The sequence below is a fragment of the Myxocyprinus asiaticus genome, chromosome 40, assembly GCF_019703515.2.
Source record: "Myxocyprinus asiaticus isolate MX2 ecotype Aquarium Trade chromosome 40, UBuf_Myxa_2, whole genome shotgun sequence".
Classification (NCBI taxonomy): domain Eukaryota; kingdom Metazoa; phylum Chordata; class Actinopteri; order Cypriniformes; family Catostomidae; genus Myxocyprinus; species Myxocyprinus asiaticus.
In genome coordinates, this window is record NC_059383.1 from 21,289,578 (window position 1) to 21,315,276 (window position 25,699).

General features: G+C 38.4%; 1 protein-coding gene across 2 annotated transcripts; it reads left to right on the forward strand.

Moving 5' to 3' along the window:
* Positions 1 to 188: 188 nt before the first annotated feature.
* LOC127431003 (phosphatidylinositol-binding clathrin assembly protein-like) lies at positions 189 to 25,630 on the forward strand. 2 transcript variants are annotated; one of them, XM_051681172.1, is made up of 19 exons: positions 189 to 986; positions 4,411 to 4,553; positions 5,010 to 5,085; positions 5,504 to 5,606; positions 5,731 to 5,824; positions 14,594 to 14,705; positions 16,455 to 16,561; positions 17,649 to 17,690; positions 19,903 to 19,988; positions 20,272 to 20,305; positions 20,494 to 20,636; positions 21,773 to 21,870; positions 22,124 to 22,240; positions 22,345 to 22,375; positions 23,101 to 23,233; positions 23,454 to 23,477; positions 23,605 to 23,661; positions 24,595 to 24,711; positions 24,942 to 25,630. In XM_051681172.1, the coding sequence occupies exons 1-19, from the start codon at positions 857 to 859 to the stop codon at positions 24,954 to 24,956; spliced, it is 1,662 nt and encodes a 553-aa protein (XP_051537132.1). In that variant the 5' UTR covers positions 189 to 856; the 3' UTR covers positions 24,957 to 25,630. The 2 variants fall into 2 exon arrangements, with proteins under 2 accessions (XP_051537132.1, XP_051537133.1); XM_051681173.1 differs by lacking the exon at positions 17,649 to 17,690.
* Positions 25,631 to 25,699: the final 69 nt, after the last annotated feature.

A 25,699-nucleotide genomic window follows, 5' to 3' on the forward strand; every position in this document is an offset into this window, starting at 1 on the left:
GGTTGTGCATGAAAGAAAGAAGCAAGATACACCCTGAAAGACTATGAAATGGCCGTCTGATGCATTCTTGTGTGTATTCAGAGAGGGGTTTAAAGCAGTGCGGAAATTCCACCTTAAGGTGCCCACCCCAGATATTCTGACACAGGCCAGTCGCCCCCCTTTTCAGTCACCTGATTCGGATACTGCCATTTTGCCAGAGCGTCCGACTGTTAACTGAAGGAAATTGGAATTGTTGCTTCATCAAAGATGTCATCGACGAGATGTTGAATTTCCACATGTAGGACCGCTGCTGCATCTATTCGACTTGGATATTTATATGACATTTAATATTTTGATTAGCTTATGAATTTATACTTAGGGCTGAAGGAATTTGAAAATGATGCTCGGTAACAAATTCCGTTATGCACCGACTACATGCATGCAATGAATCAGGGCGAATTTTTCCGCTGCTAGATAGACAACTTGACATTGACAACACTACGATATAAAGACGGACCGACTGGTTTTGTTCCATTTTCGTTCGCAGAGATCATCGATAGCTAAACAGCAATTACATGGTTAACCGGCAACACCGGAGGGAAGCGAGTAACATAGTGTCCTTTTTGTGTGCGCCGAAAGGGGTATTTAAATAACGCTGATCGGAAACCATATATCGCTGTTTGTAATTGTCATCGTTTCCGCGCGCAGTTAACCGTGAGTGATCGACGTTATCTGAATGTCAGAGCATCCTCGGCCGTGTCCTGTTCGTATCAGGGTAGCGCGCTCTGCAAGACCTTTGAAAACCCACGGAGTGGGCTCCCTCACACCCCTGCAGTGAAAAGATCTTCTTGAAAGACGATTTACTGAAAATCGTAATATGTCGGGACAGTCTATCACGGACAGGATCGCCGCGGCTCAGCACAGCATGACGGGATCTGCCATCAGCAAAGCCGTGTGCAAGGCCACGACGCACGAAGTCAGCGCGCCCAAGAAGAAGCACCTTGATTGTAGGTTAAAGCAGAAAAGCTCTTCAAAATGTCATCCGTTTTGTTATGCATCATGGCTTGGTGTAAGGCGAACGGTTGTCATTTAGTAAGCCTATTCATTCTTTCCTGGCCGTTATTTTTTAGTTTTATATTTATTGTTGGTGTTTACAACCCAATGGGGGACATTCAAATGATTAAAGCTGATGATTTCTGGACAGCCATTATAGAGTTCATATCATCAATTAACTGAAGGTCACCGTGGCCCGTTCATGGTCCCATACGGACATTAAAGCCGCGCGCGTGAGTGCAAATTACTACGCATGATTGACACACTGACCAATTTGCATATATACATTTGCAACCTCAGTCTTAACCATTACACTTGACCACTTTTAGTTATTTAATTGGATCAAATTGCATTTAAAGCTGCATTAATTTCATGCGTACGATAACTTAGATAAGTTTATTAAATAATTATGCTGTTGCCTTTATGTTGACAGTAGTAGAACACCTGTGGGGTGAAACCTGTACAAGGGTATAAATCATTTTTATTTCTGATTCCATTAAAGGCAACATACAATGTCAAGGGCAACGCATGGTGACCACTAATTTGTCAAATCAGAGGTATACTGTACAATCTCCAAATTGTTGCTGAATTTAATCTGTATCCCACTTTTTAATGTTGTTGTTGCTGTTTGTATTTGTATACATTGTTTACTTGTGCTTTTTGGTATCCTCTGAGTCATTGAAGGTGACAGCACTATCAATGCAGTGGAGATTTTTACATATTGCAGCCCTCACCATCACCATAACCTGTAATTTCAGCCTGTTCTGATGAACCCGAACATCTATGCATTTGTTTTCATTTATGTTAAAAGAATATTTTTGGTTATACAAGTTAAGGCCAATCGACAGCATTTGTGGCATAATGTTGATTACCACAAAATTTAATTATGTCTCGTCCCTCCTTTTCTTAAAAAAAAAAAAAAAAAAATATATATATATATATATATATATATATATATATATATATATATATATATATATATATAAAAAGAAACAAAAATCGAGGTTACAATGAGGCATTTACAATGGAAGTGAATGGGGCCAATTTATTTATTTATTTTTTATTTTCTTTAAGGTTTAAAAGCAGAAATGTGTATCTTATAATTTTATAAAAGCACTTAGATGAATTATTCTGGTCAAATTTGTGTATTATTTTAGCTGTAAACTTGTTTAAATTGTAATTTTTACAGTTGTTTTAGGGTTTATGCCGTTATGCCAACAAAGTTGTAAAATTGAATATAACTTTACAAAGAAAAGGTTAATGAGCAATTTTATCACACGTAAACATATTGTTTATGTCTTGTGGCTATATTTTTGAAACAGTATTTTAACATTTACAGATTGGCCCCATTCACTTCCATTGTAAGTGCCTTACTGGAGCCCAGATTTCTGCTTTAAAAAAAAAAAAAAAAAAAAACCAGGGACCAGTCGAATTTATTTTATTTTTTTTAGTAATCAATATTTTACCACAAATGTTGTGGATTGAGCGTATCTTGAACTGAACTGTTCCTTTAATTTTTAAATCTCTTTTAAGAAAAAAAAAAAGGGGGGATCGTTTAGTGTAATAGATATACGTTATGAAATAGATATGAAATAATCATATTGTAGATATGCATACAAATTCTATTTAATACATATACACATGTTACCCATTTTGTTTCTCTTTAGAAATGAGTCAATACAGTAGATCTAATCCTTAGCAAGGTGATCCGATTCAGGTATATATATATATATATATATATATATATGTTTGTATGAATTATTATTATTATTTTAGGTTTGGGTGTGAGTTTTAAATTTTTATTCATTTTTTATGTAAAGTGCAACACAGTGACAATCCCCCCCACCCCACCATCACAACCATATTGTCTAAATATAGAAAGGTTTGTGTGTGTCAACTTTTATATGTCTTTAATTCACAAATAATAGCTAAGCTTAGTTGATTAATGGAGCAGGTTATCAATTAAGCTGTCAGTCCAGAGTCTAGAGCAGATGTCCTGTGGGGGACATAAAGAAAGAAAACAGCCTGTAGATCGAATAAACAGCCAGGCTCATTCAGAGTAGGCTAATAAAAGTATCAGGTGTTCCCTGAATATGTGATAGCATTCACTGACACAGGTTTTATTATCAGTTAATTAGAGAGAAATCAAGTGCATCTTTTGAGTAACCGCAATTCAAGCAATGTCAAACTAGATAGCTGACCATCATCACTACATAATATCATATCACTATACTGTATATTGTTTCACTGTAATAGTGGAACATTCTACTGCAATTGTACCCCTGGCAGTTTTCTGTAATATATTTAAAAACCATTGAAGTAGAAAACAGATCAATATCTTATGTATGCAGTGTCTTAAGATATGAGATTATATATATATATATATATATATATATATATATATATATATATATAGACTATATGGCCAAAAGTTTGTGGACGCAATATGTGTTTGATGAACATTTGATTTCAAAACCTTAGGCATCAATTTCCCCCTTTGCTGTAATAACAGCTTCCACTCTTTTGGGAAGGCTTTTCACTATACTGTATGTAGTAACATGGCTGCAGGGATTTGCTCTCATTCAGACACAAGGCTATCAGTGAGGTCAGGAACTGATGTTGGTCGATGGGGCCTGACTTACAGTTCCTGTTCCAGTTCACCCCAAAAATGATCAGTGGGGTTCAGGTCTGGGCTTTGTGCTGGCCAGTCAATTTCTTCCACGCCAGACACAGTAAACCATTTCTTTATGGACCTCACTTTGTTCACAGGGGCATTGTCAAAACAGTTGCCTCAAATTTGGAAGCACACAAAGCCCAAGCCATTACATAAAGAAACATTAAGATTTTTCTTTACTGGATTTAACGGAGTAACCAAATTCGTTAATTAGAAGGGGGTGTCCACAAACGTTTGGCCATATAGTGTTTATCTGCTTGGTTGACAATTCCATTTTACTAAGCAATGAAATTAAACACATTTCCTTCATTTCTCGATTAAATATATACACGAAAGGAATAGTTCATCAAAAAATTTACACACTCTGATATTGTTTCTAATTCTAATTACATTTTCCTTTGTTAAACAAAAATGGAGATATCATACAGAACATTAGCCTCAGTCACCATCATTTTTCCCATTCAATTTAAGTAGTGACTGAGGCCAACATTCTGCTTAACATGTCCTTTTGTGTTCCATGGAGGAACATGATGACAGAATTTTCATTTTTGGGTGAACTATCTCTTTAATGTTTGAGAAATGTATGTGTTTCTGTGAGGTATATTATTAATAGGTCAACAAACCAAGGACTTATTCAGCCACAATAAAATCACCCTGGAACATGTAAAGTCATTGTTTCTGCTCTGTTTTCACACCATTTCCAGATCTAATGCACTGCACCAATGAGCTGAACGTGAACATACCTCACTTGGCTGACACGCTGTTTGAGAGGACAGCAAATCAAAGCTGGGTGGTGGTGTTCAAGGCTCTCATTACTTCACACCACCTCATGATATATGGCAATGAGGTAAGGTCTCACATCCTTCATCACTGGATGTATTGTTGTTGTTGTTGCCTGGCCAGTTGCAACAAACCCCTTAAGTTAAGAAAACCCTTTTTCCAAGGTATAATTGCAAGGGTATTTTAACGTTTCTTAACTTGAGGTTTGTTGCAACTGGCTGCAGTTTCTCAGTGGACTGTGTCACAAAATCAATATAAAAGTATTTGCCAGAACCATTCTGTCAATTGTTAGAAGCAAAAAACTATAATCAAGTCTCTTTTATGCCACAAACCCTATTAAATAAACCATTAATAATATGCTTACAATTATAACTAAGGATTTTATTAACTTAAGGGGTTTGTTGCAATTGGGTCTGATGTTCTCTTTTGTGCTTTTCCGAAAATTATTTATTTTTATTATTCCACTTAGTTTACTGTTAACCCCACAATCCTGCACTTCATTATCTGTCTTTTACATTACCAGAGGTTTATCCAGTACCTTGCATCAAGAAGCACACTCTTTAACTTGAACAATTTCGTAGATAAATGTGCATTACAAGGTAGGTAAACCTTAATGTTTCTCTGTCATACTTCATTAGAGCTCTGTTCATAGACCTATACTTTTTCATCATTATGTTATAACAACATTTTTGTTGCAATCATTTCTGCCATTTCTACTCAGTTTGGATGAGTTTTTGGAGTTTCAGACAGATTTTCTTCATAACAAATCAAATTCAAAGTGGTTGAAAATATGAACTTATCACTGCAGGTCGTAACTTTGGCATTACTTTAATTGTACTTAAAAATGTAAAGGCTGAAATTAAATGTAGACTTTTTAATTTAGTGCAATTTTTAACTGCATAGGTTTATGTTATATGTGTCGTGTCTGATACTGAAATCTGTGTAGTGAAAGAAACAAGGTATAAAAGTAGGGTACAGTATTCTATTAGTCTTATTCTTATTGAATGTCTCTTCTAGGTTACGATATGTCCATCTACATTAGACGTTACAGCAGGTATCTGAACGAGAGGGCACTGTCCTACCGGCTCATTGCAGTTGATTTCACCAAGATGAAGAGAGGGTGCGGCAAACATTACTGCTGATAGAATGGTGCTGTTTTAAAGCAGCCTCTGACAGTGTAGAACTGTGATCACACTTTTCACTTTCAGCTCTGTAACTTCATGCCATCAATCTGTTCTATTTAGGACTGATGGAGTGATGCGCACTATGAGCATAGAAAAGCTGATGAAGACCCTCCCTATCATTCAGAATCAGCTGGACACCCTTCTGGACTTTGAGGTAAAGATATTGACATAAATTAACTTGCAATATGCACTCCCTGGAATTGATTTTCTAACCATATAAAGCACACAGTGTGTCATCCATTTATGTCCAGTACTTCAGTTGAATGAAAGTCTCAATCTGAAGATAATTATGGCTGTTGCCTATAACATCAAATCAGCATCAAATACAAAATGTGAACTTTCCATGTGAAAGTTCCAGAAAGTTCTGACACCTCCCTCCTGGTCTGATTAAAAGACAATCATTTGACTTGACAATAAAATCATACAACAATGGTGTCATAAATTGTGCTGCTTCATGCACAAAACCCCCCGCTATATTTCAGGCTGGTCCAGCTAAAGCATGTAAACTGACAGGCGATGTCTCCATCAAAAAGGTGATTGGCTCGTTTTTATTGTACGGTAGGTCTTCCATTCTTAGAGCTGCAAATTTGGCATTACAGTTTCTCCCATTCAAAAGTATAGAGTGACCCATCTCATTCTATACTGTCTCTAATAATACACAAGATATCATATCACAAAAAACACTCAGTAAGGGGCCTGGGTAGCTCAGTGGTAAAAGACGCTGGCTACCACCCCTGGAGTTCGCTAGTTCGAATCCCAGGGCGTGCTGAGTGACTCCAGCCAGGTCTCCTAAGCAACCAAATTGGCCCGGTTGCTAGGGAGGGTAGAGTCTCATGGGGTAACCTCCACGTGGTCGCTATAATGTGGTTTGTTCTCGGTGGGGCGTGTGGTGAGTTGAGCGTGGATGCCGCGGTGGATGGCGTGAAGCCTCCACATGCGCTATGTCTCCGTGGCAACGTGCTCAACAAGCCACATGATAAGATGCACTGGTTGACGGTCTCAGACGCAGAGGTAGCTGGGATTCGTCCTCCACCACCCGGACTGAGGCGAGTCACTTCGCGACCACAAGGACTTAAAAGCGCATTGGGAATTGGGCATTCCAAATTGGGGGAAAAAAGGGGGAAAAATCCAAAAAATAAAATAAACACTCAGTAAGTTGGTCTCTAGGTTATATTATACAAGTCTCTTTTGTCGACTGTCAAGGTAGATTTTTAAGTATTTAGATTTCTGTTTTAAGTCCTCAAATTGTTGTTGTTGGGAGTGTTTTCTTCACATTGTGTGTTTTCAGAGCTGATTTAAATTTTTCATCAAAAATCACTTCATATTAGCTACACATTCAACAACACTCACCTCTGGCAGGTGGGCTTCATTACATTTATCTATGACTTGGAAGGTTAATGTTATTAAAATGAATTGTATTCCAAAATTCAACTACCTGCTACAATCTCTCCCTGTAGATGTCCCCCTCTCTTATTTCAAGCAATTTGATAGCATAGCGAAGTCCTTCATTTGGAATGGTAAACATCCCAGATTACATTTCAGTAAGTTGCATAGGCTGACTGACAAAGGTGGGCTAGGCCTTCCCAAGATTTTGTTTTATTATTATGCATTCGGTCTCAGACATTTGGCTCATTGGTCACTTCCACCTGAGAGGGCCCCTCCCTGGTTTTGAACAGGAAGTTCTTGCCCCTATTTCACCATTACAAAGCCTTTCTATCAAACTAACTGGAGAAGTTAAGTTACACCTCGTTATCTCGCATTTGCTGTAATTAACATTTTTATTGATTCATATGCACATGACAGAGAAAAACTCAACACATATACAAAGAATCAACATTTTACATTTAAACCCCACAAATACAATCCCACCCTGACCCCCAACAAACACCCCTGTGGTCCCACAGTATACACACACACAACCCAAAAAAAAAATAAATAAATAAATAAAATAAAATAATAGTAAACATACATGATTAGACTAAACTACACTCTCCACATCCCCTCTCTCCGAGAGTCCCCCAAAAAAACTCAATATTTGCCCCATTTATTATCAAATATGTCCCTAAACCCCAGCCTTCTACTTACCACGTCCTCAAATGCAGCTACCCTCCCCATTTCCTCACACCACTCCGAAAAATTGGGTGCTCCTTTTGACTTCCAACCCCTTAAAATTATTTGCCTGCCGATCATGAGACTGGTCAGAACCCAATTTTTTATCCATTAAATTCATGACCGCCCCATCACCCAAAATACAGAGTCTGGGACAAAGCTAAATTTGAACGTTCAAAACATCACACATATAATTCTGAACCTTTAACCAAAAATCTTGTATCTTAATACACCCTCAAAAGACATGGGTGTCTCCAACTTCTGATTGGCATCGCCAACAGGTGGGTGTGTCTTTAAGACCAAGCCTATATAATCTATAGGGGGTCCAATAAAATCTATGTAAAATCTTAAATTGCATAAGGCGAACCCTTGCATCTCTAGATACAGACTTAAAATTTTTCAGAATCTTCCACACTCCATCCTCCAATACCAAATTCAAATCTTTCTCCCATAATCTCTTGATAGAAGAGAGCTTCATCCCCCAGACTCTGAATTAGCAGGGAGTAATACACTGATGCCTCATGACCTTTTCCAAAAGCAGCAATCACCTCTCCCAAAGCACCTGCCGCCCTAGGTGGGTGTATGCTACTCCCAAAAACAGTACAGAGCATGTGGCGCAGCTGTAAATACCTATAAAACTGAGATCTGTGAATCCCAAAATGATGACCCAAATTCTCAAAAGATCTCAGTACTCCACTCTCATACAGGTCGCCAAGTGTAGTAACCCCCCTCACAATCCACTCTGACCAGTAGAAAGGGGACTTTTTGATACATAATTTGGGGTTCAGCCATATGCTTGAGGCAACATTTAAATAAATGTCCGTATTAAATACTCTGGCCACTCTTGTCCAAATCACGTGCAAATGTGAAATAACCGGGTGTGATTTAACTTCTCCGGTTAGTTTGATAGTAAGGCTTTGCAGCAGCAAAATAGGGGCAAGAACTTCCTGTTCAACAGAAAACCAGGGAGGGGCTCTTTCAGGTGGAAGCGACCAATGAGCCAAATGCCTGAGACCAAACGCATAATAATAAAACAAAATCTTGGGTAGGCCTAGCCCACCTTTGTCAATCGGCCTATGTAATTTGTTGAAATGTAGTCTGGGACGCATACCATTCCAAATAAAGGACTTCGCTATGCTATCAAATTGCTTGAAATAAGAGAGGGGTACATCTATAGGGAGTGACTGTAGTAGGTAGTTGAATTTTGGAATACAGTTCATTTTAATAACATTAACCTTCCCAATCATAGATGAATGTAATGAAGCCCACCTGTCCACATCGCTCTAAAAACTTTTTATTAACGGGTCAAAATTAACTCTAACTAAATCAGACAAATTTGTTGGGAATAAAATACCCAAATACTTAATGCCCTGTTTGGGCCACTGGAAAGCGCCTGGCTGAAAAGCCATTACCTGGCAGTATGCTGTCAGAGCCAAAGCTTCAGATTTAGACCAATTGACTTTGTATCCTGAGAGCTTGGAAAAGGAATTAATAATTCTGTGGAGGCAAGGCATAGATCTAGTGGGGTCAGAGACAAATAATAAAATATCATCTGCGTAAAGCAGAAGCTTATGCGCTATACCACCCGCCATCACCCCTGGAAAATCATCCTCTTTTCTTATCGTGGCTGCTAATGGTTCCAGGGCAATAATGGGGAAAGAGTAATTCAGAGTAAAATAATCTGAAATTAATCCATTTGTTTGTACCGCTGCTACAGGGTGTCTATAAAGTAACTTAATCCAACCAATAAATGTACTCCCGAACCCATATATTTCCAAAATTTTAAAAAGATAATCCCATTCTACCATATCAAACGCCTTTTCGGCGTCAAATGAGATGGCAGCGACCGGAGTCTGATCATTCGCTACTGACCACATGATATTGATGAAATGCCTAATGTTATCAGAAGAGCTACGGCCCCAAATAAACCCCACCTGATCTATATGTATAAGAGATGTCATAACTACTTAACCGGTTAGCCAAAATTTTTGACAAAATTTTTACATCTAGCTGGATCAGGGAAATTGGAAGGTAACTCTTACACTTGCTTGGATCTTTGTCCTTTTTAAGAATCAGACTGATCCGGGCTTGTGTCATGGTTGGCGGAAGCTTTCCGTTCTTTAGTGATTCCATATAAACTTCTAGCAAAAGTGGAGTCAATTCTGTAGTATAAGTTCTAAAAAATTCAGCGACAAAACCATCTGGCCCCAGAGCCATGCCCGTAGGTAAGGCTTTAATTACCTCTTCAAGTTCCTCCAAGGTTATCTCAGAATCCAGAGAATTTTTTTGCTCAGTTGTCAATTTAGGGAGTTCTAATGGTTCCACAAATTGTATAATATCTTCATCAGTAGACGAAGACGTGGAACTATAGAGATCAAGATAGAACTCTTTAAAGGCATTATTAATATCAATGGCCAAGGTAAATATTTCACCACCAGCAGATTTCACTGAGGGAATGGTAGAAAAAGACTCACTCTGTTTTATATATCTAGCCAAAAGCTTCCCTGCTTTGTCCCCTGACTCAAAGTATTACTGTCTTGCCCTGAATAACCAAAACTCCACTTTCCGTGACAAAATAGTATTATATCTGTATTTTAATCAAGTCAATTCTCTAAGGCCATCAGACAACATTCTACGCTTCAGCTCTGCTTCGGCACTGTTAATATTCTCTTCCAACTCCACGAGTTCTTGGGCTTTGGATTTGTTGGTAAATGAGACATATTTTATGATCTAACCCCTAAGAACCGCCTTAAGTGCCTCCCAAGCCATGCCCACAGAAGATACTGAGGACCAGTTGGTCCCCATATAAACATTGATTTCAGTCTTTAACATTTCTTGGAAATCAGGATTTTGCAAAAGGGATACATTAAAGCGGCAACTATATGATTTCTTTTTCTCCGTATGTGGCAACACCTCTAAACTCACCAGGGTGTGATCTGAGACTAAAATATTTCCAATTGAGCAATCAACAACATGATATGAGGGACTTAGATATCAAAAAGAAATCTATTCTAGAATAAATCTTATGGACTGATGAAAAGAATGTATAGTCCCTACCAGATGGGTTCAAAAGTCTCCAAATATCTGCAAGACCAAGATTTTTACACTACCTGTGAAGTGTCAATGTTGCTCTAGGGGGCTTACACACTTTTGCTTCACTATGGTCAAGGACTGAGTCCATCAAAAGATTAAAGTCTCCTCCCTGTATTATATCATGAGGGGTGCCAGCGGCCTGCAACATCCCTTCAAGATCTATAAAAAAGCCCTGATCATCGGTGTTAGGTGCATAAATATTAGCCAAAATCAACCTTTGCCCTTGAATTTCTGCTAAAACAATAATGACTCTTCCTGATTTATCTTTAATCTGTTTGAGACATTTTAATTTTAGATGTTTATTTATCAGTATAATGACCCCCCTACTCTTACTTGAGCCAGCACTAAAGAAAACATGTCAAGCCCATATCTTCCCAAATTTTTCAGCTTCCTGTGGGGAGAAATGTGTTTCTTGAAGAAACACTATATCATATTTCTTACGCTTAATAAAATAAATAACCTTCCTTCTTTTTATGGGGTGCCCCAACCCATTCACTTTCCATGTGGAGAGAGATAACCCACTTGTTAACAAAACAAACGGAAAAAAAGAAAAACATGTGCATTAACCCCACGCACGACAGCGCCAACTGCCGTCAATCCCTCTAAACTCAGAAGGTCCATGTGCGCATGCGAGAACCCCCGCGACAACTTTGCCATTGGATTGCTCAAGTCTGGTGCTTCTGCACAAATTTTGTGAGTCAAAATTACATAACAGAAAATACTTTGTAAAACAGACCCCAGCCAACAGGCAGAATAAACAAAAAGAACATGTAGATTCATTCACAGAACTGTCTCGAAGGTGTGTTCCTCTACAAAACGAACTCCAGCTGATATAAAGCCATTCATTTTCCTCAGACAGACAAACAAGTGTTACAAGTGTTCAGTGATCCGGCTGTTTATGAGTACGGCAGGTGACGTAATCCTTCTAATATCCCTTAAACTTATACTCCACAAAAACAAACTCCAGCCAACAGGAGGCATAAGCACAAGAAACGAACAGATTCATCCACAACTTACCCGAAGGAGTGTTATTCCACAAAACAAGCTCCAGCCGCTAGGCGGAACCAGCACAAAAAGAAACGAAATGGGCATCCTTGGAGGCAGCGCAAAAAAAAAAAAAAATACACCATGTCCACTCAGCCCGTCAACTTTATAAAAGACATCCTTTATGTGAGCATGTGGATATTTTGCAGTCATCCATAGTGTCCATTCTCAATCTGGCCGGGAATTTCAGTGTAAAAACGATCTTCTATCAATGCAAAAGTTTCTTGAAGGAAGTGTCCTTCCACAAAACAAACTCCAGCCGCTTGGCGGAGCCAATGCAAAAAGAAACAAAAATGGTGCCCAGCTTCCTCTGACAGTCGAGTGTATGTTCAGCGAGTCAAACCACTAATATAAGAAACTTCAAATGGCTTACTCACTTCAATGTATTTATGAATGAGAGTGCCTGGTTGGGACATGTAAATACTTTGTGGCCATCCTTCGTTTCTATTCTCAGTTTGGCCGGAAACATCAATGCAAAAGCGATCTTCCGTTGATGTAAGAGTTTCTTACATCGCATTTCTCTCTTGTCGAATTCGCAAAGTCCAGGAACAAGAAAATATTGTGATTCTTCCAAGAAAGGTTTCCTTTGCTCCTCGCCTGGCACAACACAAGATCTTTATCGGATGATCTGAGAAATTTGGCCAAAATTTATCGGGGCCTGTCTCCCTCAGCAGATCTGCGAGCCGGGACTCTGTGAGCTCGCTCGATTTCCAGTTTGTGGCCTGTTATGTCGAGCAGACTCGGGAAGAGCTTGTCCAGGAATTTCACCATATCTCTGCCTTCTTCATACTCAGGAATTCCAACAATCCATGTTATTCCTTCGGCTCATATTTTCGAGAAAGTTTTTCCAGAATTCATTACAAGTCTGTTTTGGACGCGGGTGGATTAGCGGATAATTCCCTTTCCAAAGACTCCAGATAATCGATTCCTTTCTCAACATACTCTTGTGACCAACTCAGAGAATTTTTTTCTCATCGCCATAATCGATCGATGTATTACAGCGAGTTCCTCCAAGTCAGCAACAAACTTCGTCAGCATCACCGAGATGTTGGACAGTTGACGCTGGATTTCATCTCCCGACGTGCTTTCCAAATCAAGTCCCCGGCTCTCAGGCCCGTCAGAGGCCTCAGCTTGAACACGTAAGTTTCTTTTAATGTCTCTAGAGTCTGAGGATTTTGACTTCTTTGCCATGTTTACCTCAAAAAGCAAATATATAATTGGGTATATCGAATCTCACCAGATTATAACATGAAAATAATTAGAAAAACTAGCAAAGTGCGCAGAGCTAGTCGCTCACACGTCTGCTTCTCGCATGGCATCATGTGTCCTCTCTATCTCGTATTTGCACGCGGTATGGACAAAAGTGTCCAGAGTGTTTAATTCGGACATTTATTTAAATGTTGCTTCGAGCATATGGCTGAACCCAAAGTTATGTATTAATAAGTCCCCTTTCTGCTGGACAGAGTGGATTGTGAGGGAGGTTAATACGCTCGGTGACCTATATGAGAATGGAGTGTTGAGATCCCTTGAAAATATGGTTCAACATTTTGGGATTCCCAGGCCTCAATGTTTTAGGTATTTATGGCTGCTCCACCTGCTTGTACTATTTTTGGGAGTAGCATACATCCCCCTAAAGTGGCAGATACTCTGGGAGATGTGATTACTGCTTTTGGAAAAGGTCATGAGGCATCAGTGTATTACTCCCTGCTAATTCAGAGTATGTGGGATGGAGCTTCAACATCTCTCAAGAGATTATAGGAGAACGATTTAAACTCGGTATTGGAGGAGGGAGTGTCAGCTTGGTTCTAAAAAAACATCAAGTCTACATCTAGAGATGCAAGGGTGCGCCTTATGCAATTAAAGATTTTACATCGATTCTATTGGACCCCCTCTAGATTGTATAGGCTGGGTCTTAAAGACACACCCACCTACTGGCGATGCCAATCAGAAGATGGGGACAAACCATGTTTTTTGGTGGTGTGTTAAGATCCAAGAATTTTGGTTGAGGGTTCAGAGTTTTATGTGTGACGTATTGGGCATTCAGATTTCATTTTGCCCCAGACTCTGCATTTTAGGCGATGGGGCGGTCATTAATATAGGGGATAAATGCATAACGAATTGGGTCCTAGCCAGTGTTATGATCGGCAGACAGGTCATCCTTAGGGGATGGAAGTCGGCTGGAGTGCCCTCATTTCAATAGTGGCACACAGAGATGGGCAGGGTAGGGGCATTTGAGGAGATGTCATATAAAAGGCAAGGCAGCCTGGATTTCTTTAATAAAAAATGGGGCAGTTATTTGGCCTTTTGGGGGGGCTCTTGGGGAGGGACAGTGGAGAGGATTTGTAATTTTGAATGTATGTGTGCAACCTTTTGTTTTTTGTAAACCCATAACTAGATTAGCCTAGAAATATATGCAATATGTAGGCATTTTATGCTCTCATATTGTAAATATACAGGTTTGGGGCATTTTGTCATTTTCAGAGTCAGTTTTGCCCCAAACGCCATTTTTTTTCTGACCATGAGGTACAAAATATTTTATGCTTAATAGAGTATGGATGTTTGATAGTGAATTTGTAGATGCCTAGCAGAAAGTTAGAGATAAATGCAAACAAGGACTTAAAGGCTGATCTGAAACATTAATGTTTTAATTACATTTGTACTTTGTACTTCTCTCCAGGCCAGCTCTAGTGAACTGACCAATGGGGTGATCAATTGTGCCTTCACGCTGCTCTTCAAGGACTCCATCCGCATCTTTGCTGCTTACAATGAGGGTGTCATTAATCTGCTAGGTAATACATTCACATTTAGTTCTATGTATTTTCTGTAACCTTGTTAATGGAAAACCGGGAATTTGAAAATTATTATTTACAGGCCTGTAAAAGTCAGGGAAATAATACAATCTTAAAAATGTATGGACATTTATTTTGTTAATATACTATTGATAAGGTTTAGGCTCAGCTCTGAAATAATTCATTGGCAGAATATTGCTCTTTGTGAGTGCAATCTCTACAAAATTATTTTAATAAATCCTTGTCCAATTGACCCTTCACTAAACACGAAATGTCCATTGACCAATCACAGCTTGGTAATGTTTACTACGCTAGGGCACTCCATTGATAACTCCATTGCTTTCCTTAATGGGATGGGTGTGCCAGATATGACATAACTGCATAACTTGCAAACTCCCCCTCATCGTGTAACGGGAGCAGGACACAGTACCAGCACTTTATTAGAGCTTCCAGTACGCAAGAATAGCTGCAGGTAATGTGTCAGGAATTGCGCATCATTTCAGGTACGGCATTACTGGTCGACTTTGAGCATTGGGAGGAAGTATCTGAACAATTGCGCATTCAGTTCCAGGTGAAGTGTTTTTATGTCACATTTGACACTGTTAGCAAGGTTGAGCTCATTTGCTGAAAACAAATCATGCAACAATGAAAAAACAAGGCTCTAGGGTGCGAGAAAATGTGAGTGAAAATTGCTGTGTGGGAATGTGGAAAATTATTTGGCCGCACCAGTGCGAGTGAAATCTGACAGCTGTTATCAAAACGTATTAACTTACACCATCAAAATCAAAACTCCCAATGCATCTCACCTTATATACAAATTACGTTTCAAACTGCGATTAAAAAAAATAAATAAAGTAAAATAATAGACGACTGACAAGTGTTAGTATGGTAAAACAGCGAAGTATCCATTTTGTTAGCTATCACTAAGCTATGTTATCTAGCAATGTGCTGGGCTTGCTGCACACCCATGCACGACGCATGAGTAGATGCATTTTTAAACTGTAAAAGATTATTTAATTGCATGCTATTTCTCTGACCTTTATGACTCGACCATTTTGGTGTTTCGATACTAGAGGGCACACAAAATTATTTTTTTGCCAGTGAGAAATACATGGAAATAACGGTTTGAAAGTTATTTTAGACTTGGATGAAATTAAAAGAACTATAAATCTCAGAATTTTTATCACCTACCCCCATCGTCACCAGGGGTTCGCTTACCACGGTTTGGGAGACAATTGCTTAATTTAACAGGTTTATTCAAGAAACACAGAAGATAAAAATGCTTTACAATGTCACTTAACATTCCAGACCATGTTAGAATAATATTCATTTGATTAATAAGCATAATTTGCAAAAAATTGCAACGTCCATGGTAATCTCCTATTTATTCCTATGGGACTTACTGCAAAGCTTGTCTGAGCAAGCAGCAGTAACCAAATGGAGGCAGAGCTTAGCAAAGGGCCAATAGTGACTGGAAAAGTGTTGGAAAAGTCATGGAAATTCTTTTTGTCAAAAGATGTGGTTTTCCTTTTTGTACAATATTTATGCAAAAGTATTAAGACAAATCTTAATGCTAGTTTGTGTTTGTTTGAACGAGTGTGTAATTAGCTTTGTAAATGAGTGTGCAATGCAATTGTTTTTGGTCGCAGGATATGAATATATTATATAGAAGAAATATATTCTATTTTACTTCAAAGAGAAATGTTGTTGCTTGGATTTGCTAAACTCAGTTTTTTCTTCACTTCAAAGAGAAATATTTTAATATGAAGAAGAATCAATGCAAAGAGGCGCTGGAAATATACAAGACATTTCTTATCAGGATGACCAAGCTCTCAGAGTTTCTCAAGGTGGCCGAGGTAAAGTGTCTCCAGATATATTTCATGCATGGGTTGGTTGAGCTCATCTTATTCAGACCCTTTTATGCTGAGTGTCCCTCTTGCCTTTTGGTCTAAAAACATGTTTCAAAGGCCCCCCCACCCCCCCACCATGCTGCCTGTTCTGGTGCCTGCACTGCATGCTTAGCAGAAAAAGTCTTTCTATCTATCTGTCCCTCTCAACAACAGCAAGATTAGTGCTATGATGCTTAGATGTAAACCATCTGTTTCTGCAATGACAGTCCCTTTTGAAATAAATGTGCAAACGATGAGTTGAATCTTTGTTTTTGCAGTTTGGATGCAGGGCACAGTTGTCAATTTGGCCCTTCACAAGTCCCTCTGGAACTATTGGATGCATAATTGCATAAAGACAAAGACTCTTGTTGATTCTTTTTATACCGTTTTGATACTGTATGTTTGATAAGTTGTCAAGATAAAGCTTCGCTATCGATGAATAATTACCGGGCACCCTCATTAGCTGCAAACAAACACTATTTTTGACAACTGTGCCGCTATGATGTTTGGAATTTAGCTGTTTACTCATTATTTTGATATGTATGGAGGCGTATGTTGGGAAAAAATGCTAAGCACATCCTTCTTGAGTTTTAATTTTCTTTTGGTTCCTTTTGCTTTTTGGCTGAAAAATATGACTCTTCAGGAAAAAGGTGAAGTGCTATCCAAAAACTGACTAAAGTTGACTTTAAGAGCACATTTCTTTATTTGTATAACGATGTGTGTATGCCATTTGTTTTTCTTGTCTTTTTTCCAAAGTCAACATTAGTTGTGTGTTTCTTTTGGATGTTTCTCACCTAGTCATGTAAATATTTCGCCATTGTTCCCATGACCTACAAGTGACATTTCAATGTCTTCTCACCTACCACTCCACTTACAAATCCTTGATGTCTGTCATCCATACTCTCTTTTCTGTTCTCATAACACTGCATGGAGTAATGGCTCTTTTTCTTAATTCCTCTTTCTCCCTTCTCCACGTGCCTTGGTTCTCTTTTTACCATTTGGTTTCACATTTTGTTTTTCGTTCTCCCTCCCTTCCTTTTCTTTTGTGTCACAGCAAGTTGGAATTGATCAGGTTGACATCCCAGATCTCTCACAGGTTAGTGGTGCATTTCATCTCAGTTTCTCTCATGTGGCTTCACCCTGATCTCTCATTCACGCCTCACCCCATAGACGATCATCCCCAGCCCTTATTCTTTTCATTTTCCCCTCATCTATCAGACTTTTAGGATAGGGGCCTCAAGAAACTTACTCCATACCCGTGCACTCCCAAGGAATCAGATGTGCTGTTTTGCATTTTCTGTTGTCATCCGAGGTAAATGGGTACTAAAGCTAGTATATGTGAACTTTTAGAGGTGCTATCTCTGATAGCTGTTGCCTTTGTCATAACCACATGTATTCGTTTAGCATTTGATCAGTAATTGAAGTCAATTAAGGCTATTGTCTCATTAAATCTTAGTGCTTGCTCCTCAAGCCACTATTTCTTACTGGCATACCCATGAGAAATCTGACTGCTTGTAATTCTTATTCTGATAGAAATATGGCTAAATGGTGCTTGTGCTGATGAACTTTGCCACACTGTATGTGACCAGTCTGATGTTAAGGGCATGGGCTCCCAAATAAAGACATTTCCTTACCTGTACGCACTCACCTTTGCCATATATCTTTGTATTGGTAGGGTACTCTGCTTGGATAGCTTCATGGGAAGAACAGTGAATGTGCACAACTAAAAGAATGCTTTAAAACTGGAGGAGGGGACTAAATTCTGCCTGGCACCTCCCAAAGTTTTATAGTCAGCATTAAAGCCATATATAGGCCTCCAGTTTTTGCAAGTTTTGCATGTTTTACCAGATGTGCTCCATGCCAACAGAAGAGGGGTGCTGGGCATTGACATCCCCCTTCAGTTTGCCACCATTTGGCATATTTGACATTTTTATTTACATTGGACAGGGACTCCTGAAGGTGTTGGGCTGGCACACTACAGAGTGGTACTTCAACCATGTCAACAAAACATTTTATTGGAAGGAGTGCCTTTTTTACTTAAGCTGAAGCAGTATTCAGAAGGCCTGCATTATTTTCTCAAGTACTCGATCATTAGCAGTTTCATTAATGATCAGCAATAGTATGTTTGAAAGCTTATTATTTAATAAGTGGCTCCTCTTGTCTGTAAGATAGATACTCATCATGGCCTTTTGTATACTCCTACTCCTGTAGTACCCTTGTCTTAACTTCTCTTCCTTGTTTATTCTCTCCTTTTAATAGTGTGTTGTTTCGTTGCATATGTTTCAGATTTCTCAGTAAAAATCTCCCTCGATTTTGTCTGATTATGGGTCTGAGAAATCTGTTCTTTTGTTATTCATGAAATTTCCTCCTCTAAATTGGCATGCACACTGTGCACAGCTAGTGGCTGGAAGGCAAATATTGTATAAGAACAGACACACATGTTTGCATACTGTATCCTTTTGCCAACATTTAGATTCAATTGGCATTGCCCTTTTTAGACCAAAGTGCAGAACAAGCATAAAATATTGGAAACATGCTCTCAGTCAATGTTTGCCTTTCTTCTGTTAACCTGCTTTGGCTTCCAAATGTTTCAAATTCTATCAAAATGTTGATGCAGACACTCTCTTTGACATTATAATCACAAAGACTGTTTGAAAAGTAGCAATTGTACTTTAAGGCAACACGCTTTGAAACTCCTGATTTATTTAAAAGAAATCCAAGTGGAATCCAAAGATTAGTAGGTTCTGCTGTGGCATTTGATACCTGAACAGTGTGTGCATTTTTATCCTGTGCACGAGTAAAAAGTTCCTTTGTAGGTCAGTCTGCTTTCTGTTTTTCATGGTTTAAATCTTCTTAAGAGGCCATTGATCTCAGGTGACCTCACAGGTCTTAACATGGCCTGTCGGAAAACTTACATGGGAAACAGATATTTTTGCATGTGTAGCTGTAAGCTAAATCCTTTCCACTTTAATTATTTCTGTTGTGTTTCCCCTTTGTTTTCAGAGACCCATGACCACAGTTAGGTTCTCTTAGTTATGCAGACTTTATGTGTGTGAAGATATGAGTGTGTCAGAGAAACGGAATAAAAAGGAAAACATGTATAGTTTTGTTTTATAAAGTGTATACATTGTTATGGTAGAATATGTATCGTTTACGTATCACTTCCTAATTGTCCTATGTGAAAATGTGTGTGTGTGTGTGTGTGTGTGTGTGTTTGCATTTAGTAAATAATCTACTACTGCTACTTTTAACCATTTTGTTGTATTACCTAAAACCTGTCTTCCATCCCTATTTAACTTCACCATCAGGCTCCAAGCAGTCTCTTAGAAGCTTTGGAGCAACACCTGGCTTCTCTGGAGGGCAAGAAAATGAAAGAAGCCACTACCATCAGCAGGTACTTTACAGTCATGGAACTTATTGATATTGTTCCATCATATTGGTATTGTGGCGCTAAAGATCTTTTATATTTTTAAGAATGAAGTTAAAATAAAAAGACAAGTATTGCTGTTAAATGTACACCTATAATCAACGTTGCCATAGGATTGTGGTTCTCATAATAAAATAGGTCCTCATAGAACCACTGCAAGACATGCTTGCCTAACTTGCAAATTATTTGTTTGTTTTTGTTTCTCGGCTATCTGATGTTCCAGTAAATCATTTTCATCTTACATTCATAGGGAGTTGGAGGGTGACAGACTACAGCCTACAAAGGTAAGAAATCTAATTAATTTGCCAGAGTACATACCTCTGTCAAACTGCTAATGAGCACAGAATTCACAACAGCATGAAAGATCTTTGCACAATTCTATCTTTGTAACAATGTATGTTTAGCCAAACTATCTTCTCTGAAACATTGAGTGTCAGTTGGTTCAGTTTATGATGTTACTTCTGTTCTGCAGGCTGTTCAGCTCAAAGATATTGGCATGCAGACCCCAACAATATCCCCCAGTGGGCAGTCTGAGGGCAGTGCCAACAGTAGCTGCACCAGCAGCGGTGCCACAGAGTTTCTCTCCAGTCCATCTGATCTACCCATCACAAATGGGTACACAAGTCCTGTTTCTGGAGTTTTGCTAGAGTAGGAGCTAGAGATGGGTCACAATGGGCAACTAGTCCAACAACCGACTAGTTGTTTAGCGAGGTCGACTTTTATGTTTTTTTTGTTTTTTTTTTACTTTTCGATGTTCATCTCCTTTCTATGTAAATTAGGCTCTTTATAGATTGCGCTTCATTGCCTGGTGCAATTTACATTGCGCTTTTACCGCCAGATGAAAGCAGACGGAAAAATAAATTTTATTCAAAAGAGATGTGTGTGTGTGTGTATTTTCTGTCGATAATATCAGCAGTAATTATTCAAATAATGATAAAATGATGGAGAAAATCGTTATAATCTGGCATATATTCAGATGCGCGGTGTAGTCAAGCACACTTTTGCCATGTTAAAGAGATAATTCTGTATCACAGTCACTGAGTAATGCTGTACAGTCCCGGCAGTTTGTGTCAGATCACAGTGGTCTGCTGCATCCTCCAAAATATACTCACTCAGAACCAGGATGCAAGATCGGAAATGTGCCATGCTGTTAGTTTGAGCATCCAGCCACAAGTGTTGTGTTTTAAGACGGCATGTCAAGGAAAAAAAATAGGCTAATTTGAGGGTTCAAGATCCCTGCATTCTGTTCCATTCTGTTGTGCTCTGTCTATCTGTTTTTGACAGAAGAAGCCCCCTTAGAAATTCACCCAATATGGATCAGGTGAACCTCAAACCAGCCTAGTTATACAGGGCTTCCTTAAGACCAATTAGTCAACTTGTCATTCAGGCAACCCACCAACTAGTCGATTTTGAAAATATGTTGTTTATCACATCCCTAGTAGTAGCTGCACATGAATATAAAATACAAATCTGGAGGTTTACTTGGGGACCATTATTCTCTATGCCTTTTACATTTACATTTATTCATTTAGCAGAGTCAAGTTGCTCTTTTAACCAAAGGGACTTACAAATGAGGAGAAACGCAAGCAATTTATCATAAAGGAGCCAAGAACATTAACAGTACAAAATTTCAAGAGTCAACCAGAATTGTACAAATCTAGAACAGAAGCGAAGTTGCAGGTCTTGTTTACCTTTTTTTGTGAAAACAACATACAAGGTTTAATTGTAATCTTCCCCTTCATACCTAACAGTGTGCACAGCTTCACCAGTGACCATTTTGATCTGCAACACAATTCCAGCACCTCTGCCCAGACAACCACCCTACCAGCCAATAACAACAGCTGGGGAGGTAACAAAAGCAGAACACCCTGACACTGGCACATAACTGTCTCTATTTATTTCTCTCTTTCTGTATTCTAAGTCATTGGTGAAATATTTATCTTGCATTTTCTTCATTAATTCATGGCATATTCTTCACTTGTTTGGGACTCATCCGGGTGAGTCTTTCACAAGTTTTTATAAAGATTATAATGGGTTTTACTTTTGAGAAAATTCTTAGACACGATTCCTCCATTTTATCTTCTAGGTTGGTTTTCCCATAGGAGCACTATTGAAGCCCACCTTCTCCTCACAGTTCCAAAGTCAAGGCACACACTTCTACAATGGAGGAAAATTACTTACTAATGACCTGGACTCGTCCTTGGCCAATCTTATGGGCAGTGAGTCTTTCAAAAAACATTTTTATTTAGTTTCCATGGCAATTCAACACATTAAACTATGTGTTACCTTAACTTAAAATGTACGTGTGTTTTGTTTTTCCTAGATTTACATTTTGGTGGACCCCCAGCCAAAAAGTAAGGGTTCTTCGAGTCAAAGAGAAGCAAGTGTTAGCTTAAAATCATTTTAACCTTTATGTTCTGTTGAAATCGATTGTTGTTTGGGGTCCCAGAGACCCCCAATGTTCAAGTCTAAATATAATAAAAGTAATTTCAAAATGATGATCTTAATATATTTTAATTTATTCCTCTGACCTAGTCAAAACCCAGTTGGCAAATATTACTGAAGCTTTAACCCTCTGTTTTATCACAAAGTAGGCATCAACTTTACGTTTTGGTGGTTATCACAAATAGTAACATTGTTCTGTTTGGGGTATACATTTTGTAGAAACATACAGATTGGACTGTACCTCCACTGTGTGTATACCAGTTATGAAATCTAATCATGTGAAAATTAATTGCATTTATTCATGTTTATGCTCTACATGACCCCAAAAAGACGTGATGTAAATTTGTTCATAGAGGATGTTTGATGCATGTTATCTAGTTTAAATTTAGTTTAAAACTAGTTCTTATTTGATTAGGAAAATCCTGAAGTATCAGCCTGATACATCAATGTTAAGCATGTTTTTCTGATGAAGGTAAGGGCGGCATTGGGACTCACACCGTACTTGAGGGTTAAAATACTTTTTCTGACGTAAACGCTGAACTTTTTCTTGGAAAAGGTTCTGTAACACTCATTATTGTTGTAGAAAGTACAGCTATAATTGCTATAGTCTGAAATAGGAATACATTGTTTTCAGGCCAGAAGTGCAGTGGGCTCATTTGGAGAAGAAATCATCAGGAGGTTCCCACTGGCAGTCTAAAGCCATGAATGGCACAGCACCCTGGAGCCACACACACCTGGCTCCTGCTCCCATACCGATGCCACAAATGGTACGGGAAATGATTCATTGCTCAAGGCTCATGCTCCTGTCATGAAATTTCAGTCTGCTTCTTTGATTTGATATGTTTTGAATAGACTATGTATGGGATTCACAATGCAAGCAACATGGCCTGTGCACTCTGTATAACACAGAAAAGCAATTGGTTTTGTGTCATTGTCAGTAATGCCTTTGTGTCTTTCGCTTTTTTGCATGTTTTTGTTATGGTACAGAATGGAATGATTTACACTGGCTATGTAAGTCCTGCTTGTACATAAACATGATTGAATGAACTAGTTTAAAAGAACTATCAAAAGAAATATGCATATTTCTTTATATTTGCATTACTTTTGACTTTTTTCAATGTCTATATCTCTCTCTCAGGCACCAGCTCCGGTAGCATTTCCGATGACAACCCCCCAAGTGCCTGTGTATGGGATGGTATGTGTTACTCATCATGCAGCTTGATAATATGGGATTTTAGAATAATTACAACAAATTTTTCTTTTAAAAGAAATATTCAAATAGCAACTGCTTATAGAGCTATGTAGCACTCAAATCAAGCATCACTTGATTGAAAATGTATCCTCAAGCTATGCATAAGCGTCATTCATCAACACAAATGTAACCCCCAAAACTCCAGCATATCAGAAACTAATAAATACCAATATGACAGAACATTAAACTTTAAAAATCTTGCACAAAAAAAACAAAACAAAAAAAAAACATAAAATAACTTAATTTTAACACTTGTTCTCCCTATTCAGTCCCATGCAAAGCATGCTGGAACATGGAAATCCCCTGCCAAGTTTCATCAATGCTACATTAACACCACAAAAATTAATCATGTAGTCCCAACTCAAATGGATTAAGTAAACTTCCATTATACAAATTTAAATGGATAGAACCCAACAAACAACCCAAGAGGAAAATGTTCTGTAATTTTGTTGCTTTAGTTCATTTCAATTAATGTAAATTGGTTAAAGTAAATTGATCAAGCAGCAAAAATCTTTTTTTGAGTGTATTGATAATTATTTCTATCATAATTGTGAGAATTAAAGGGGTTATGCACCCAAAAAAATCAAAATTATGTCATCATGTTGTTCTAAAACCATATGACTTTCTCTCTTAAATGTAACACAAAAGGAAATGTTTGTCACCATTCACTTTCATTGTCTATACAATTAAAGTGAATGGTGAATGAGGCAAACATTCTGCCTAACATCTCCTTTTGTGTTCCATGGAAGAAAGAAAGTCAACATGAGAGTGAGAAAATGGTGACAGAATTTTCATTTTTGGTTGAACTATCCCTATAATACAAGGACTTTGTTAAGTGTGCACTCATGCTATGTTTTTGCATTGGTTGCCCTGTAGATTCCCCCTAATGTGGGCCAGATGGGTTCAGTGCCCTTTATGGCCCCTCAGCCTGTGATATATAATCAGCCCATCCTCCGCACCACCAATCCTTTCACCCCGATTCCTGGAGCTCAGGTACTGTCTTAAATGATAATACGATTAATGAATATTTTTCTATACATATCTATACTTGAAGTGTGTGATAGCAGTGAAAAATGCTAACATTATGGTTCCCACAGTCATGAAAAAAATTCAAATGAGTGTTATTTTAAAAGATGTGGGTCAAAAGATTAATTAATAGGTCAGTGTGGGAACCTTGTAACATGGCAGTATGTTGTTGATGAAGCTGAATTATTTCTTTCCAGATGCACTTCATGTAGCACTGAGGAGCATGATGAACTGACACGTATGCCCGAGGAAAAACATCAACAAACTCAAAACCAAAAAATGGCAAGGCAGACATGAGAAACAGTTCATATGGCTCATAGAGACTGAAGAAGTGTTCATGTGGCATTTTACCCCTTTAACCTGTGTATTTGTAACATAACCCCACCCCCACCATCCAGCAACATAACAGTCCTCTGTCATTTTACATGTTACCTTTATTTTTTAAGTGTCAAAATTTAGTGTTTTTAGGCAGCCCTCTTTGATGATGTCACAGGTTGATGCAAATGGAATGACAGTGTACAGTGAATTGCAGTGGAATGAAAAGTTGTCATGATGTCAAGTCCATCCGTTTGGAAAAGTGATTGTTGTAATTGTGCACACTTGAATCAATGTTTATAATGTTTAAACCAAGCCACGGTTTTGTATGCACATTGCCTGAATAGTGTTTCGAATCAACCACTGTCAATGTTAATTGTGCCACAGTGGCTGGCATCCCAAATTCTTGAGTCTTGGAAAAATGTGTACAGATCACTTTTCATACATTTGTCTCGTTCCCAAACATTTTGGATTTCACCTTAAAGGTTCAGTTTGTTTCGTCATGACTCGTAATGCCTCATTCAGGTATGGTAAGGTATGGCTGTTTGGATTAAAGTAAATTACTGCAGTATGTTTATGGAAATTATACAATTTATTATATATCTGGCAAATATGGTTTCCAACTTCACAACAAAGCACT